General features: G+C 42.3%; 1 protein-coding gene across 1 annotated transcript; it reads left to right on the plus strand.

Moving 5' to 3' along the window:
- The first annotated feature begins 325 nt into the window (after nt 1-325).
- Nucleotides 326-16,783, plus strand: LOC115796294 (NLR family CARD domain-containing protein 3-like). Its single transcript, XM_030752622.1, has 8 exons — nt 326-677; nt 6,336-6,426; nt 6,696-6,977; nt 8,780-10,577; nt 13,587-13,760; nt 14,425-14,598; nt 15,898-15,944; nt 16,116-16,783. Exons 2-8 carry the CDS (start codon nt 6,369-6,371, stop codon nt 16,688-16,690), a joined length of 3,108 nt encoding a protein of 1,035 aa, XP_030608482.1. The 5' UTR covers nt 326-677; nt 6,336-6,368; the 3' UTR covers nt 16,691-16,783.
- The last annotated feature ends 1,383 nt before the right edge of the window (nt 16,784-18,166 follow it).

The raw sequence follows: 18,166 nt of genomic DNA on the forward strand, positions 1-18,166 counted from the left end.
TAATGTGGCAGCAGTGCAGTGTGGTGGTTACTGTTGCCGTACAGCGAGAAGGTCCGGGTTCAATCTCGGCACGGGTCATTCTGTGTGGGTTTTCTCCGGGTGCTCCGGTTTCCTCCCACAGCGTTATGTGAAAATCACATGCATAGAATAGAGTGCCTTTATTGTCATTATACAGGATGTACAATAAGATTGGATATACAACTGAGTCCTTTCATTGTCTTACATTTTGAACTTCATTTGAAGTCATTTAAATATGTGAAAAAATGAATGAAAGCCTAAAATATTCATCATGTTTTAATGTTTTTGTAATTTCTGTTTTGTTTTTTCTTGTTGGCCAGATAAAGTCTAAAATGTCACAGACATGGACACTTTTTTTGTAGTCTGAGTGAGGCCTCCTGCTCCTCATGGATGCACAGTAAGCTCTGTTCATATCAGATCTAATTAAGGATGAAGCTCAGACAAAAGCAACTCAAACCAAACTGCCTTCAGTAACAGAACTGTCATTACGGTTTCTGTGAAACCTTCAGCAAAGATTTCAAACTGATTACTTTTCTGATTTTGCGAAACTTCCCCAAAAAGACTTCTTTGGTTGTTTCCTTCCTTTTGAAACCTCAGCCTCACTTCCCTGAGCGTGGGGTTGTATGTATGATCGTCTCCGAGTGAAGGTCCAGGCGAAGGTAAAGCAAACAGACTCTAATGTGAACCTTTGTGGCATCATACTGAGAGAGTCTCAGGTGGAACTGTGAATTCGTGATGGAGGCTGACAGTTCAACTGGTCACCTGTCATTTAGGAGTGTCTGTGTTTTTATTCAAGCTTTCATCAAGATGTCAGAGGTTCCTTTTTCATAACTGCTTTTTAAATGTTTCATTTGTTTTTGTAATCTAAAGGACAGAAGTTTTGTGTTGAATGTTTATCCTTCGCTCATTCAGCTCCTGTGTGCTGTACTGTGTGACACTGTAGGTATACTTGGACTGTATCTACCTTTATGTGGGCGAGGTTAGGAACCCCACAGACTACTTTTTTGTACAACATTGTCACTGCTGGTTCTGAAAATGAAGTCTAAGGTTTTACTTTATAAGCTGAGAAAGAATAAATGGTGTTTTATACGCAGGACTAAGCAGAGAATGAGTGCAGACAGCTGCTGATCCATTTTAGACTCTGCTTGGATGTAATAGTACAATCAGTTCCTGTTTTTCTGGCTGTGACAGTTCCACATCTGTGGACTGTAAAGTGTTGCTTTAGGTCACAATACCGGCTCCTTTTGCTGTGGCAATCGATCTCTGACTCTTTCACACATTGAGAAATCGACTTCAGAACAGTGTCACTACTTCACAGATGTGATCAAAATCTGAAACACTGACAAGACGAAACAGGAAGAAATGTTTTTTCTGAATTTCAGAGTGGTGTCACTTTATCAGGTCATGCTCTGACATTTCAAAGCCTGCTTATATAAGGACATCAGAGGTGTCCTTTGACATTTTCAGCTTAATGACTGCATCTCTGGGATTGTTTGCAGTGTGACTGTAGTTTGCTTTGGCCTTGCTTGTTGTTGTTAGCTTCCTTTTTAGCTGTGAGCCCCCTGACAGCTGTTACTGTGGTCTGCTCTGAAATGTTGTTCCTGCTATGATTCACAGATTTGCTGCAGGAACTTCCTCAAAACTCAGGAATTCACATCTTTCCTGGGGTAATGTGTTTTGGGTGTTGCCCCCTAGCCCTGCGTCACTTTTATTAGTGTCCTCTTAGCATTCTGTATACTTGTAACTCTATATCCATAGTTCCCAAAGTGTCGGCCGCGGCCCAATGTTGGACCTCAAGGGTACTGCAGGAGGGGCTGCTGTAATAGTAGAAATTCAATTTGAATGACTCACAAGTATACATAGGTACATATTTATATAAATGTATTTATTTATATAAAAGTTAAATTCAAACTGGTAATGGGGGTTAGCTTGTGGTATTTCTCATTACTCTGACCTAAATTTACTGCTGTTGTATTGATGTTTGTGTCCCAGTGGCAGGTGGGTCACAAATCTGCTTTAGCAATTTGCATGTGACTTTGTAGTATTACCAATTTATAAGACAAAACCTGTGTGGTGTTTTTTTTTTTTTTTTTTTTTTTTTTTTTTTTTTATGCAGTTTTTGCTCCGTCTTCTGCCCATTTCTTTCTTTTCCTTGTTTTTCTAAATTGATTTAATGCACTGTAAGATGTAACAAGCGCACTTTATTTAATATAGAACTGCACTGTTTCTTATTAATGAATAAAATTGTTTAATGACAGAAAAACTTTTTTAATGTCCCCCGTATTAACCCTTGACAATTTGATCTAATCTCTGCCTTCAGTGATCAATGGTGGCTTTCTTAGAGCATAGCACAGATGTTTTACTGAGTTACTGTTCATAGTAAGAGTTAAGCAACAGTAAATGTTTCACATTTCACTCAAAGCTGCTTTCTTTAATGACATTTTAGCAATAAAGGCAAATATGTCAGCTTTAAGTAAGCATAATTTTGGAAAGATGAGCCATTTCAGATCCAGTAAGGACTACAGATTGTTTGGGGCAAAGCAATCCACTACGAATGGCTCCAAAGGGGATCTGGACAAGATGGCCTGGGAAATAACCAGAGCTGAACTGGATCCCAGTCTGATCTGGTGTGAAGCTGCTAGTGCATCCTGCCCTGCTAGTGGACACCAACACAGAACTGGTTTGCTGATTCTTGACAGAACCCATGATGCCTTTGGGTGAACCTGGTTCTGAGTAAAAGCAGTGAGACTGATTTAGGTCTTTTTGACTGGAACATATGTAGCGATATAGACTAGATTTCAGACATTACAATGCCTTGAAAAAAGTATTCACAACCCTTGAACTGGTCAACATTTTATTATATTGCATCCACAAATTGCATCCAAAAATCCACAAGTGTGTACTGTTATATGTGATAGACCAAACATGTCCTCCTATAAACAAACAACTGCATTGGTCATTTCTGCAGACATGTTTAATGACCAATGTTTTAAAATGTAATTAAACAACATTTAGTGGTCATAGACAAATGAACGTGTGAATAACAAGTTCAGGTTTTCTCTGGAAAATCCTGGAAAAAAATACATAAATGTGGATTTTCTCAGATTTCTGAGAAGTCTACATGATGTAAATGGCATTAGATGTAACCGGAAAAGTTAAGACAAAAAATAAACTGTTTCTCATGCTTTTTTTAGTGCTTGAAATTAAAAATTGCTTTATACATCATTAGTATTTCATAGAAGCACATCAGTATTTTGCCCTCAGATGCTTTGGCATGCCGACTGGAACAGCCTGGGATTAAACCGTCAACCTTCATATTAATAGATGCCTGCACCACCTCCTGAGCTGCAGCAACATTACCCACAGACACGACCACATGACATGCAAAGCCACAGATAGTAGCAGTTATTTTGAAAAAGCTCATATTTACTGTATAGGGCATGCACAAAGCACTGATACTGTAGTTTGGGCTGGAGAACATCCATCCATCCATCCATACATCCAGTGTTAGGTGTTTGCCAATTTTGGCCTCATCTGATCACAACCCGTTCTTCCACATGTTTGCTGTGTCTCCTGCATTGCTGTAGTAAATTACACACTGGACTTCTCATGACTTTCTTTAAACAAAGGCTTTCTTCTTGCCACTCTTCCATAAGAGCTAGATTTTAGGTAGGTTTACAGTTGTGTCATATTTTTCCCATTTTCGGAGGATTGATTGAACAGTGCTCCTTGAGATGTTCAAAGCTTGTGCAGCAGAAGGGACCTTAATTACCTGGGCACCACACCTGATTATTAAGATATTGCTTCCTGTGACGCACACTTCCGGGTTCTCATGCACGGTTTTCCCTTAGCTGTAGCAGGTAAGGGCTGTGTTTACATTGTCGCTGCTTCGGGGTTTTCTTGTCCTGGTACTGACCTTCATGTTACAGAGCACGCTGGTGGTTGCTAGAAGCCCCCCGGCCATAAGATTCCGACAGAGTGTATATCTCTCCTCTTATCGTGTATATGATTCCACTCTGTGGTAAATTGACACTTTAATTATAGGTTGTAGGTGGGGAAGTCCCGTCCTGGCCATTTCTGTTCAAGCACGTAATTGCCGTGACTGGTATGTAGCTTTGTGGATTTTCTTTTATGCCGGTCGCTATTTTAATACCTTTTTTTTTTTGGTGTTATGATAATTTTGGTGTCGTGCCTGCAGGAAGATAAAAGGATGCGTCCATTCTGAGTCTGTGCTGGGCATCGGTGGGATAGTGGGTCTTCCTGTTTATGCAAAACCGGCTTGGGGTTTTAGGGCAACACTGAACGGTTTTAACACTATTATATGCAGGCGCGCTCTTACTCCTGTTTTATGCTGTACGCCTCCCTGTTGTGAACAGCAACTAGTGGGGATTTAATCTGGGAACCTGGTTTTAGAATTTGTGTGTGTGGTGAATGATTGATCTCACACACACTAACTGTTTTAAGACCACTTTTGTTTTATCCCGTTTGTGTCTTCTTGAAATATATTTGATTATAATTTGATTTATTTTCTTTAATTTAGGAGCTGATGGCTTGGGTGGATGTGTCTGTGGTGGTGGGATGTGCTTTTGTGTGCCGTGATTAACTGCATCACTTCGTATTGCACTTTTGTGGTCTGTATGGTGTAGGTGAAGGGAGGATCCACCTGTGAGCATCCACCTGTGAGTTGGTGTCTTTTTTTTTTTTGGGCAGTCCCTTCTTCAAGCACTTTACTCACCACTGGTAAGCTGCAGGCCCGAGCTCCTTTTTTTTTTTGTTTTTGTTTTTGTTTTTGTTTTTAGATATGTGAGATCGCTTTTTGTGTTTTTTACCATTTTGAAATAAACATTTTTTTAAGTGTCTGTATTAAGTAAAACGAACCTGAGTAACTTTCTTGTTTCTGGTAAGGGCCGATTCACAAATATGACATTTTATTTTTTTCTTTTTAAAGACCCCCCCCCCCCCCCGAAAAAAAAAAAAAGGGTACAAGGAAAATGTTATTTTTTTTCACATTTAATTTGACCTGGTTCTTTGGTATTGTAATGTACTAGGAAGTAGTAAAACTATGGCGCTCCACAAGGGGCAGGGGAGAAAAAAGTTGTACCTTTTGAGAGATCTCGCAAAACTTTTTAATTAATTAATTTAATTTAGGCCAAATTAATCTTGTTATGGCAGCGTCCGTCAGGACGTTGAAAGGATCGGTGAGAGATTGCAGCAAAAGTCACCTTTTATTTGTAATTCAGCGTATCCTGTAGGCCATAACCACAAAAAAAAAACAAAAAAAAAACTGTACATGTATGGAGGAATTAACCTGACCGACTGTCTCGCTCTCACGCCATCAAATATCTGGGCCAACATAGATGAAAATAGGCCAAATCCATCATCATTTTCTGCGGTTTACTGTGTAGTTTCTATTTTTGGAACAATGCTTCCACTTCTTGTTGAATTTATCTCTGGCAGCTTTGGCTGCTTTCCACACCTGCTGCGCTGCACTCACAGCTTGTTCCTGTCTAATATTGTCAGAGTCATTTTGTGAATCGATGATGGACTATTTTAGAGAATTCAGTGAGGCCTTTGAACTGATCTTCCAGACCGTCGACCACGTCGCTGCAGATTTCCCAGGGTGGCGTTGTCGGTCCCTTCGGGTGACTTGGAAATTTAACCCCAAAATTTATTTCAGTCACCTGTGTGTGTTATTTATTATACTCTGATTTAAAGCCATATAGTCATCGCCACACTTGGGATATGTTTTTATAACATGATCCTGGGTCTCCGACTCTGTGTTTTGAGTCTGAAATTTTACTCATGTTTTTTATTATGCTTTCTGCATAGTTTGTTCTTGGTTCTGGTCATTGTGAGTTTCCTAGTTTTAGTTAGTTGATTAAACAAACCCCTACGGCCCCTAGTGTGGGTGGTGGGCCCACTTGTGTCTAAAAAATTAAAAAAAAAACAGGCAGTTTCACATTTTGCAGTCCCTGATTCAAGGCTATCATATAACAACATCACTTGTTTCCAGCCCATGCATCACATTCAAAAATACTTACTATAGTTCCTTCCAACAAATGAGAAATTTGAGGCTAGATGTTAGAAATGGTTATTACAACATTGTAATAAAGTAATAGTATGCCAATACGTAAAACCATCAACACACTGTTTTTCTTATAAGTATGAAGCTGACACTACATTAATGCCATTACATGTATATTAATATTTTATTCCAAAGCCTGCCCTCCTTAGACCAGCTTTGGTTATGTATGTCTCATGAACCAAATGAGTTTCGCGTACCTCCATACTAAATAAACTTCACTCTTTTCCTTCAGGTAGATATATCTTATGTATTTTATTGATTAAGAATGGAGGAACCTGCAGAAGAGAAGCAGATGGGCCCCTCAACCCAGGAAACTTCATCAGGTAAGAGTTCATTATCCAAACTATGCTACAGTTGTTGCTCATTTGGATAATCCTGCTTTAACAAGTATTTAAACAGATATTAAGTTCCATCCCGTCATAGCTCTGTAAATTACTCTTTTCTGCACATGACTTGTTTCAACTTTTGGAAATGTAAACTTGTTTATGCTGCAAATTGTATTTGATAAGTCTGACTAAAATGAGAAAGTAGTCTTCAATCAGGTGACTACAGTCCAGGCTACCAAAAGTTTGTCTTTTTCTTCTTCCTGTAGAGGAGGAGCTTGTCATGCTGCGGACAGAGTTTGTGTGGCGGGTGTCACAAGAAATACTTATACAACTTCTTGAGGCCCTTGTAAGAGATGGTGTTCTGAATGAGTTGGAGAAAGAGTCAGTATTGGAGGACAACCCAGCCAGAGCAGATAAGGCACGCTGCTTCATTGACACAGTGAGGAAAAAAGGAGGCAAAGCCTGCAGGATAATGATCAGACATCTACAGACCATAGATCCAACTCTCTTCTCTCTGCTGCATTCATCCTCAGATCAGTCTGAGCAGGGTGAGGCCGCGTATCTGTAACTGCACTTTGACTGAGCTGTGAGAGTGTATCTTTATTCAGTTATAAACACAGTATTTATCTTTGTTTAATTTACATTTAAAATTACATTACAAATTAGTGTCAACCCCTAGTGGTTCTAAAGGGGACCTGACAAGGACCAATATGTTCTCAGGGTTGTGTTAAATTAGTTGAGCAATTTCCCAGTTTTAGAGCTAGGTTGCCTTGCTACAACAACAGTGCTGGAGATGAAGATCCACCTGGTCCTGCAGCAAAAACAGAGAAGTACAGATCTGTTTATGACTGCAAGCAACAACAGACATGAATCTGGACAACCTCATTCACAGGCAATGAAGGCTTGCAACAAGGGCATAAGGAATAATATGAAAACAACCTTATCCAAGTACAAAAAGCAAGAAGAAATTAAACTTCACAGTGACAGTGAGAATAAGGCTGAGAAAGCAGTCAAATGGCAAGATTATAGAAAGCAAAAAAATCATTGCAAGTTAAGAAAAGAGCCATAAAAATGATCTGTTTGAATTTTTTGAAATAGCGGTACACAAACAAATGTCATCAGGAATTTAGCAGATCAACTGAACAGGTTTTAGGAAGGCACATACAGCATGAACTGCATGAGCTTTGAGGCCAAACTGACCAACTACTACACTCTCCTCCAAAAATATTGGAACCATGAGGCCAATCCCTTTATTTTTGCTGTAGACTGAAAAAAAAAATGGGTTTCACATTAAAAGATTAATATGAGACAAAAAAATCAACATCTCAGCTCATAAACAGGTCAGAAGATGGCATCATTGTCTGAACGCAGCCATCGTTCTTGTGAGCAAAAGTATTGGAACATTTTGTTGCCCAGATGTGTCTTGTTACATTGATTATTCAAACAGTAAATTGAACTGAATGACTACAACCGGTTCCAAATTTGTGTTTTCCCCTCTAACAGTCTGTTAGAGGGGAAAACCAGGGAGTAGTCTAAGGGTGAAAAACAAGCAATTTTGAAGCTGAGAGTAGATGAAAAACCAAAGCCACAAACATTGGCCATGGCCAGAATAACTGTTTGGAATGTCTTGAAAAAGAAAGTTGTCACTAGTGTACCAAGTACCATGTTGAACAGCTAGACCAAGGAATACAACAGCAGCTGATGACAAACATTGTAAGTGCTATAACCTGATTCTTCTAATGAAGGCTCTGACACTTGATCTCCATGTTATACTTGAAGATCCATGACTCATCACCAATAATGACTCTATCTAACAAATCTGGTTCGGTTTCAAGACACTCCTGCCTGTCCTGCATTCCCCAATCTTTCTAGTCATCAAACCATCAACCGACAATCCCCATGCACCATCTGCCCGACACGCTTAATACTGGCCTCAGTCCTGCTTGTTGAAGGCCTTCCACTCCTGGGGTTGTCTTTTGCATGCTTCTTTGAACCTCTTTCACCACTCAAAAACATGTGAGCATGACTTTGTCCCATCTCCATACACTTGCTGCCGTATTCCCAGTGATTGTGACAGATTTTTTTCCAAAACCAGACCAGAAATTTCAGGTTTATTCCTGTGGAACAAATGAGCATATACCTCAACTCTCTGTAACTATTAAAAAAAAAAAATTCTTTTTTAATATACTTTTGAATAGATGTCAGCAGAATTTGCTTATGATAATTTCTTGATTTACTGTAAAGGTTTGTTTACCCTACTGTCTCACTCTGATTTAACTTCCCAGTTATCCTGATTGTATTCCTGTGTTATAGATAAATCATCTCAGGATGTTTTGTTTTTTCCATTCAGACTCTCCTCAAAAGTGTCAGTCTAAACTTAAATCTGCTCTGAAGAAGAAGTTCCAGTGTGTGTTTGAGGGCATCGCTAAAGCAGGAAACCCAACCCTTCTGAATCAGATCTACACAGAGCTCTACATCACAGAGGGAGGGACTGCAGAGGTCAATGCTGAACATGAGGTCAGACAGTTTGAAACAGCATCCAGGAAACCAGACAGACCAGAAACAACAATCAGACAAGAAGACATCTTTAAAGGCTCACCTGGAAGAGATGAACCAATCAGAACAGTGCTGACAAAGGGAGTGGCTGGCATTGGGAAAACCATCTTAGTACAGAAGTTCACTCTGGACTGGGCTGAAGACAAAGCCAACCAGGACATCCAGTTCATGTTTCCATTCACTTTCAGAGAGCTGAATGTGCTGAAAGAGGAAAAGTTCAGCTTGGTGGAACTTGTTCATCACTTCTTTACTGAAACCAAAGAAGCAGGAATCTGCAGCTTTGAAGACTTCCAGGTTGTGTTCATCTTTGATGGTCTGGATGAGTGTCGACTTCCTCTAAAGTTTCACAAAACCACAATCATAACAGACACCAGAAAGTCCACCTCAGTGGATGTGCTGCTGATAAACCTCATTAGGGGGAACCTGCTTCCCTCTGCTCATGTCTGGATAACCACACGACCTGCAGCAGCCAATCAGATCCCTGCTGAGTATGTTGGCATGGTGACAGAGGTCAGAGGGTTCACTGACTCACAGAAGGAGGAGTACTTCAGGAAGAGATTCAGAGATGAGGAGCAGGCCAGCAGGATCATCTCCCACATCAAGACATCACGAAGCCTCCACATCATGTGCCACATCCCAGTCTTCTGCTGGATCACTGCTACAGTTCTGGAGTGTATTATAAGAAACTGCGAGGACAGAGATTTGCCTAAAAGCCTCACAGAGTTGTACCTACGTCTTGTGGTGATAAACTTTAAAATAAAGAACATAAAATACAGTGAAGGATGTGAGACAGATCCACACTGGAGTCCAGAGAGCAGGAAGATGATTGAGTCTCTGGGAAAACTGGCTTTTGATCAGCTGCAGAAAGGAAACCTGATCTTCTATGAATCAGACCTCACCGAGTGTGATATCAACATCAAGGATGCAGCAGTGTACTCAGGAGTGTTCACGCAGATCTTTAAAGCAGATGAGTACGACACATTCAGAGACACAGTTTACTGTTTTGTCCATCTGAGTGTTCAGGAGTTTCTGGCTGCCCTTCATGTCCATCTGACCTTCATCAACTCTGGAGTCAATCTGCTGGAAGAAAAGAAATCTTGGTCATTTAAACTCTTAGGAATGAAATACAAACAAAGAGGCTTTTACCAGAGTGCTGTGAACAAGGCCTTACAGAGTCCAAATGGACACCTGGACTTGTTCCTCCGCTTCCTCCTGGGTCTTTCACTGCAGACCAATCAGACTCTCCTACGAGGGCTTCTTAAACATACAGGAAGTAGCTCACAGACCAATCAGGAAACAGTCCAGTACATCAAGAAGAAGCTCAATGAGAATCTGTCTGCAGAGAAAAGCATCAACCTCTTCCACTGTCTGAATGAACTGAATGATCGTTCTCTAGTGGAGGAGATCCAACAGTCCCTGAGTTCAGGAAGTCTCTCCACAGATAAACTGTCTCCTGCTCAGTGGTCAGCTCTGGTCTTCATCTTACTGTCATCAGAAGAAGATCTGGATGTATTTGACCTGAAGAAATATTCTGCTTCAGAGGAGGCTCTGCTGAGGCTGCTGCCAGTGGTCAAAGCCTCCAACAAAGCTCTGTAAGTAAATATCTAATCATGTGATAGTTTTTCATATTCACATCATTGACATAATTTTCTATATTTTGTATTCCAACATATGTGACTTGTTCTCTCACACAAAACTGTAACTCTGCAGAGGTTAGGTTCCATCTTTTAGTTGACGAAGTAATTCCAGACAGTTCTACTTGCTGTTTATCCACAGAAATTCTGAGAAGGTAAAGTAATGGATAATAACAATCAGAGGTGGCAAAATTACAGAGATTCTATACTTAAAGTACAGGCTCTGAAATGTACTCAAAGTAAGAAAGTAAAAGTAGTTCTTTGGAGGACATTTCTTCCAGCTATTTTTGTGTAACTTTTGTGTAACTTGCCGGAGCCCCCAGCATGGCCGGACCCGGAAGATGACCTGGCTAGACGGCTGAATGACCTTACGTTTGAGAGTCAGGCATCAGCTAGGTGTCACACACGTTATGGCCCAAAAAGTAGTTTGTACCAGCCTGTTAAACCACCAGCATCAGGGTCGCCTCACCCATCAGGGGGTACCCTTGGTGCCTCTAACTCCCCTTACCTGCCACTGGCACATAGTACTCCAGCCCAATCCTGGCCCCTCGGCTCCAAAGCCTGCACCCACGGTCCCAGAACCGGTGTATAGAGGGCCTCAACCAATCATACCCAAGTTAGTACACCCCGATCCCAGTGAGTTTGGCATTGGCTTCGTATGGCATTGGAGGACCTGCTTCCAGCCCAGGCTATGGAGCTTTTCAAGTGTCAGGTACTCCTGAACCATTTGAAGCTGGAAGAGGCTAAGCTGATAGCAGATGCCTACCTCAACTCACCAACTCCATTTACATATACTATGGCAGCCCTTCATAATGAATTTGGTCAACCACATCAGCTAGACTTGCGGAAGGTAGCAAGTGTCCTGGACTCTCCTGAAGTGAGACAGGGGGACAGCATAGCCTTCCAGAGATTTACCCTTCAGGTGCAATCATTAGTGGGCCTGTTGCAGACCTTGGGCCCGGAGGGGAACCTTGAACTGAGCTGCGGCTCGCAAGTAGCTCGCCTGCTGAGTAAACTGCCAGCTGAGCAGTGAGCCGACTTCCGTCGACATCAAGTCAACCAGCCGGGATCAGCCTGCACTCTGTATGACCTATCAGAGTGGCTACCCTATGAATCATGGTGCCAGGGGTTTGACGATCAAGTATCTGGCCGGAGCGCTAAGGATGGGTATGAGCCGCGGAAGGACAGCAGCAAGTATGCAGTGGTGATCCTGCATAGTGCAGAAGAATCATCTCCAGAAGCGTACCCGATGGTGCTAAGACGCTTTAAAGCAAGAAGAGGGACTCCAGCCAAGTTGTGGTCGGATCAAGAGACTAATTTCAGAGGAGGAGAACGAGAACTGCGGGAGGCTTTTGCTAATATGATCCAGGGTTTGCAGGAGCAACTTGCTTGCCAGAAGATTGACTTCCACTTTGACTTCCCCCACGGCTCCCCACTTCGGAGGTGTGTGGGATAGGGAAATTAGGTCGGTCAAGGTCGCACTTCAAGCATGTGTTGGAACACAGGCAGTGGCCGAAGACGTACTTCTTACTGTACTCATAGAGGTTGGGGCTATCCTGAACGCGAAACCCCTGGGGTACGTTTCCATCAATGTCGCAGACGTCGACCCGGTGACGCCTAGCTGCCTCCTCATGGTGTGGCCAGATGCATCGCTCCCTCAGGTGGTATACCCAGTGGCAGAGATCCTCAACCGTCAGCGCTGGAGGCATTCCCAAGTCCTAGCCGATCAATTTTGGTCGAGATTAATCCAGGAATACCTTCCTAATCTCCAGACCAGGCAAAAATGGCACTCAGTACCTGAGCTCCTCAAGAATGCTGTCATCATGTTGGTAGAACCCCAGCTGCTTTGGGCCCTGTGGCCAATCGGACGGGTGGTCAAGGTTCACCGCAGTAATGATGGACGGATCAGAACGGTGGATGTGAGGATCAAGGGGCATACGTACACTCGACCCATGGCTCACTTGGTGGTGTTACCGGCACTCCCCTAAGGGGAAGAAAACATCACTCCAGGCCGATCACGTAAGCAGAACGAGTAGACCTTTATCAGGGGCAAATGTGCCTGCACATTTGGGGGTATAAAAGGTCCGGTCTGAAACTGTGCAGGCCCTTTAAATCTTCAAGCTAGCTCATCCGATGTTATGTGATCACCCTTAGCGTATCAGGTGATAGGAGAGAGAGAAAAATGACAAGAGAGAGAAACAGCGAGAGGGTGTAATGGTGGCCACACCACACCGAACCCTGTGTTATAGCCCGAGCCATATGGACTGCATGTTCCCCCCTTTTGGATGTTCTGAGAGCTAAGTGAATGACAAGAAATACTAACTACTCAGACATCATTAACTCTACTGGGCGGCAAGCCAGTAACCAAAGATTCGTCTCTCCTCATTCTTCCTGTATCCTAACCGATACCTCATCTTGGTACGGTCTCACCCACAAACCTGCCCTACCGCTACAGAAACCCTTTATTACAGTCTATGTATATCTGTATGTTCCCCAACTCCTCCTAGACCAGGGATTGGCAACCTTTAACACTCAAAGAGCCATTTGAACCCGGTTTCCACGGAAAAGAAAACACTGAGAGCCGCAAATACAACCGGAAGTCGGTAGCTACCACACATGATGCATATATTGAGAAACGAAAATAAATAAGTAAATGATTTTATTTTAATATTTTAAGATCACAATAATATTCCAATTTAGAACTACAACAAAAAACAAACTGACAAAAATAAAATGCCCTTTAATTCGATACATATAATTTACTTACGCAAGCTGCACAGAGTCGCAGCTTAAGCCTAAGCCGCGGATTGCTGACCCCTGTCCTAGACAAAAACAGCACTACATTCCTGTGCAATTGGGTACTGAACTAGTATAATTAAACCTTCCTGCTCCTCACTGGTTTTCTCTATGCAAATTTGAAGTGTTTTATATTTGTTCTAGAGCTAATATTTATGTTTTTTTCCCCAGACTCAAAGACTGTCAGCTCTCAGAGAAAAGTTGTGAAGCTCTGTCTTCAGTTGTTAGCTCCCAGTCCAACAATCTGAGAGAGCTGGACCTGAGTAACAATGACCTGCAGGACTCAGGAGTGAAGCTGTTGTCTGTTGGATTGAAGAGTCCACAATGGAAACTGGAAACTCTCAGGTCAGGATTCAGAATTTTTCTGTGATGACAATTTTAAACCTGAATTATATTTGTGGATAAATATCTTGTACTGTATTATATTCAAATCTGTGCCAATTGAAATATGCAGATTAATCTATCATCTGCTATTATGACCACTTAAAAGAGCAAGCATAAGAAGGATGTTCAGATATAGTATGACTTGTCAAAGGACTTTTTATTCAACCCTAAAAGTCTGATACCACAGTAGGATGCGCTAGCCAACACATACCTTACTCAAAGTTATTTTTTCTCTTGCGTCCCCACAGTTTGATAGGGCCAGTTTGCTGTTTTATTTCATTTTGTGTGTTTGTTTTTGTATTTTTGCTTTTTGTTTTTGTTTTATTTGAAAGGCAAACACATTTGTCCCCCAAGGTTTCCAACTTCATTGTACATTCCCTCAAATCTATTACAATAGTTTTTGGTTTTCTCCCAGCAGGAATTTGCTGATATTGGAATCCTCATTGAGGATATGAATATTATTCCTAATACTGAATAATTATTCTCACTGATCCATTCAAAAACTGCTGTGGTTGATTCGAACTCAGACCATCTAGCTGTGAGGCAACAGTGCTAACCACCATGCAATCATATACTGAAAAACATTCAGTGAAGCGTTCACAGATGAATTGTTGTTTGTCTGTAGTCTGTCAGGCTGCCTGATCACAGAGCGAGGTTGTACTTATCTGGCTTCAGCTCTGAGCTCCAACCCCTCCCATTTGAAAGAACTGGACTTGAGCTATAATCATCCAGGAGATTCTGGAACGCAGATGCTGTTGGCAGGACTAACGGATCCAAGCTGGAGACTGGATACACTCAGGTATGGAGGGAATGTCTGATAAAGGAGGAAAAGTTTTACTTAATTCCAGCTTGTTTCATGCAGGTGTAATGTGAACGAGCACTCATCCAGGAATATTTTTATCTTACTCTCAGCAGTAAAGCTAGCCGAGTTAAAAATGTCAATTTTATTTAAACAGCACACTTCATTACATTTAAACTTAATGTTCATCACATAGAAGATTAAAAACTTGAAAAAAATGGAGTTCTATAATGTCTAAGGCAGAGGTATTCCAAAGTCTAGCATGCCTGTATTGTCTAAAAATGTGTTATTGGCCTGCCCGCACAAAAGTGGCTATGCAAGTGAATGGAATGCCTGAATTCAATGATTTGGATGGCTGAGTGAATACTTCTGGCAATAGTGTATAATGTTCATAGTGGGTCCTGTCACTATATGAGAGGAAACTGGGATAAGTGAAAATCCATTAGTCCTGGCATTAGGACCATGATGATGTCAGTGATAGCGGGACAGGTCAGACTGAGTGAACTGTGATGAGTTTATTTCACCAGCTATGATAGGAGTACACGAATTGATATAAAATGAGGGTTCTCTTCCTGATTTTTCTCTCTCTGCTTCAACAATTCAGGGATCCAATAAAGTGAGCATTTAGCTTGGGTCAAAGCCTTAGCCACTAGTCCTCCTCATGAATGGAGGCTTTGAATCCGTGTTTCCTGGCAGATTGCAAGAGGTCTCTGCAACCAGGGAGTCCAACAGAAGTTTATTTTCCCAGATTTGGTAAAAGTTGAAAATCTGACTTTCCAGTTGTGCTATTTTGTGCCGAGTGTAAGACATTCAGAACAACCAGAAGGAGATGTGAGTGCTGGCACTGGTAACAGCTGATGGTCCAAGGTCTCTGAGGGGGAACCCATCAATTTACTGTGCGGGTAGCAACCAAAGATACTCATGTTAAGTGTTTGTTAGTAAGGCCTAACTTGGCACAAAGACTGGAAGCAGGAAAAACTGATAGCCTAGTTTAATCAAAAGAAAAAAATGGATTTGATTTTTGTTGCTGTGCTACCATTTCTGGGACCTGTAAATCTCTAATGTCAAAGAATGCAGGGCTGAGTTTATGTAGAGGTCTTAATTTGAGAAGCTGGTGAGACTCTCCTCTGAATCCAGGGAGAGACACAGACCCTTTAAATGGAGGGCTGGTCTAGAAATTCTGTACAGGGGTAATCTGGATTCTATCAGTGTCTAACAGTGTGTGTCTGAGAGCGATGTAATGTCCATGTGTGCATGCTGAAAGAGACTGTGCTGCTCTGACCCCCCTCCTCCTTTCAGGGTGGAGCCTGCTGGAGTCCGATGGTTGAGACCAGGTCTGAGGAAGTGTAAGTGTGTTTTTAATGTGATTGATGAAAACAAAGCAGCACACATTCAACCATCTTCAAACTGTCACATCACTCATTCACATCTCTGATGTCAGGAGTCATCAAGTGTCAATCAATGAACAGATGATGGATCAATAACTGCAGCTGGATTGTGTTTGTTCTCTCCATCAGATTCCTGTCGACTCACAATCGACACAAACACAGTACACGCAAAGCTTAAACTGTCTGACAACAACAGGAAGGTGACACGTGCACTGGGAGAGGTTCATTCATATCCTGATCATCCAGACAGATTTTACTTTTACCCTCAGCTGCTGTGTAGAGATGGTCTGACTGGTCGCTGTTACTGGGAGGTCGAGTGTAAAGGAGCCGTTAATATAGCAGTGATTTACAAACGTGGAAGGATACGAGATAATTTGGAATATGTGTTTGGAGTGAATGACCAGTCTTGGAGTCTGTTCTTCTCCAATGATGCTCCTCGTTCTGTCTGTCATGATAACAGAGAAACACCCATCTCCTCCTCCTCCTCTGTCTCTAACAGAGTAGCAGTGTATGTGGACTTTCCTGCTGGCACTCTGTCCTTCTACAGAGTCTCCTCTGACACTCTGATCCACCTCCACACCTTCAACACCACATTCACTGAACCTCTTTATCCTGGATTTACAGTCTGGCATCCTGATTCCTCAGTGGGTCTGTGTGGAGTTAATGTAAATGTAAAGCGTGCCCTCTTCTCAGAGAAACTCTGACTGTTATGTCTGCACATTTGCACAGTTCTGTCGATCCAAAATGGCGCCACTGTGCACGGCGAGCCGTCTTCGTCTCTCTGGGCTCATTTATTTGCTGTTGTTGATTCTCCTTCTGTGCTGTCCTGATGGCTCTGTTTATGATTGCCTAACACTTCTGAGTCTTTGTCCGACTCAATTGCAAACATATAATCTGAGAAATACGCCAAGAAATCTTTCTCCTTTATTGGCGGTCATACCTGAGGGTCAACTCCGCCTACCACTCACCTTTCCCCCCTAGAAGATGCTCGAAAAGACGGGGAAAACAGGGTGGCATCCTGGTACGCATCAAGACTTACCTGAAATCTTTTGGATCGGCAAACTGTCAAATTATTACGGGATGAGTTGCCTTCTTTTCCTGCGCTCTGGCACTAGTTCAGATTCAGATGTCATCGCTGGATCCAGCCTGTTGGTCCTCCTGTAATGTTGGACCGACTGGAGGGGCCTCCTCCTGTCTGGCGGTGGGTGTGGTCCTCCAGATGCGGCCTGAATCCCGGAAAGCTTCGCCTGTTGGAACGTGCACCTGCTAGTGCTAGTACGACCAGGATTCAGATGGCTCTGCTGAACACCAGGTCACTGGTAAACAAGACTTTCATCTGAAATGACCTGTTCAACTCCTCAGATCTGGATGGAAACATGACTTCGATCCAGTGAGTCGTCTTCTTTCTCAGAACTTCTCCCCCCCCCGATTGTTCATTTTTTAATTCTCCTCAGACCACTGGCAAAGGTGGAGGGTTAGCATAAATATTTAAATCTGAATTTTGCTGCTGGCAGCTGTCACCAGTCTCCTACCCCAGCTTTGAGGTGCAGCTTTTGGAACTGAACTCTTCTCCCTCAGTCCTCTGCACATTGATTTATCGTCCACCAAAATGCATTAAGGACTTTATCCAGGACTTTGGTGACTTAAAGTGGAGCCTCATGTTGAAATACAACTGTGTTTTAATTGTCGGTGATTTTAACATCCATGTTTGTTGTGAGTCTGGACCACTGATAAAGGATTTCCTCGCCCTTATTGACTCTTAATCTCACTCAGTGGGTGAGTGATCCAACTCATGAAAAAGGACATACACTTGGTGCTGTCATATGGTCTGGATATCTGTATTGCTGAGATTAAGGACTGTGGGGTATCAGACCATTTTACTGTAATTTTTAATATTGTGGTTTGTAACCAGGAGGTTGAACAGCGAGAGACCTGTGCAGCGTTTGCCCACGATAAATGCTGCTCAGTTTTCCTTTGCTTTTATTAACTCCGTCCTTTGTGATGCCAACCTCCACGCTGATCTACACCTTGAAGAGTTAGTGTTTTTAACTTAATGTGCTGATTTCCTGGATTCTGTCGCTCCATTCAGGATCAAACGTGACAAATCATCACATCAGCCCTGGCTGATTGACACCACTCGCGCTCTCAGACGTGAATGTCGGCGCGCCGAGAGAAAGTGG

Source organism: Archocentrus centrarchus, chromosome 2 (assembly GCF_007364275.1).
Source record: "Archocentrus centrarchus isolate MPI-CPG fArcCen1 chromosome 2, fArcCen1, whole genome shotgun sequence".
NCBI lineage: Eukaryota > Metazoa > Chordata > Actinopteri > Cichliformes > Cichlidae > Archocentrus > Archocentrus centrarchus.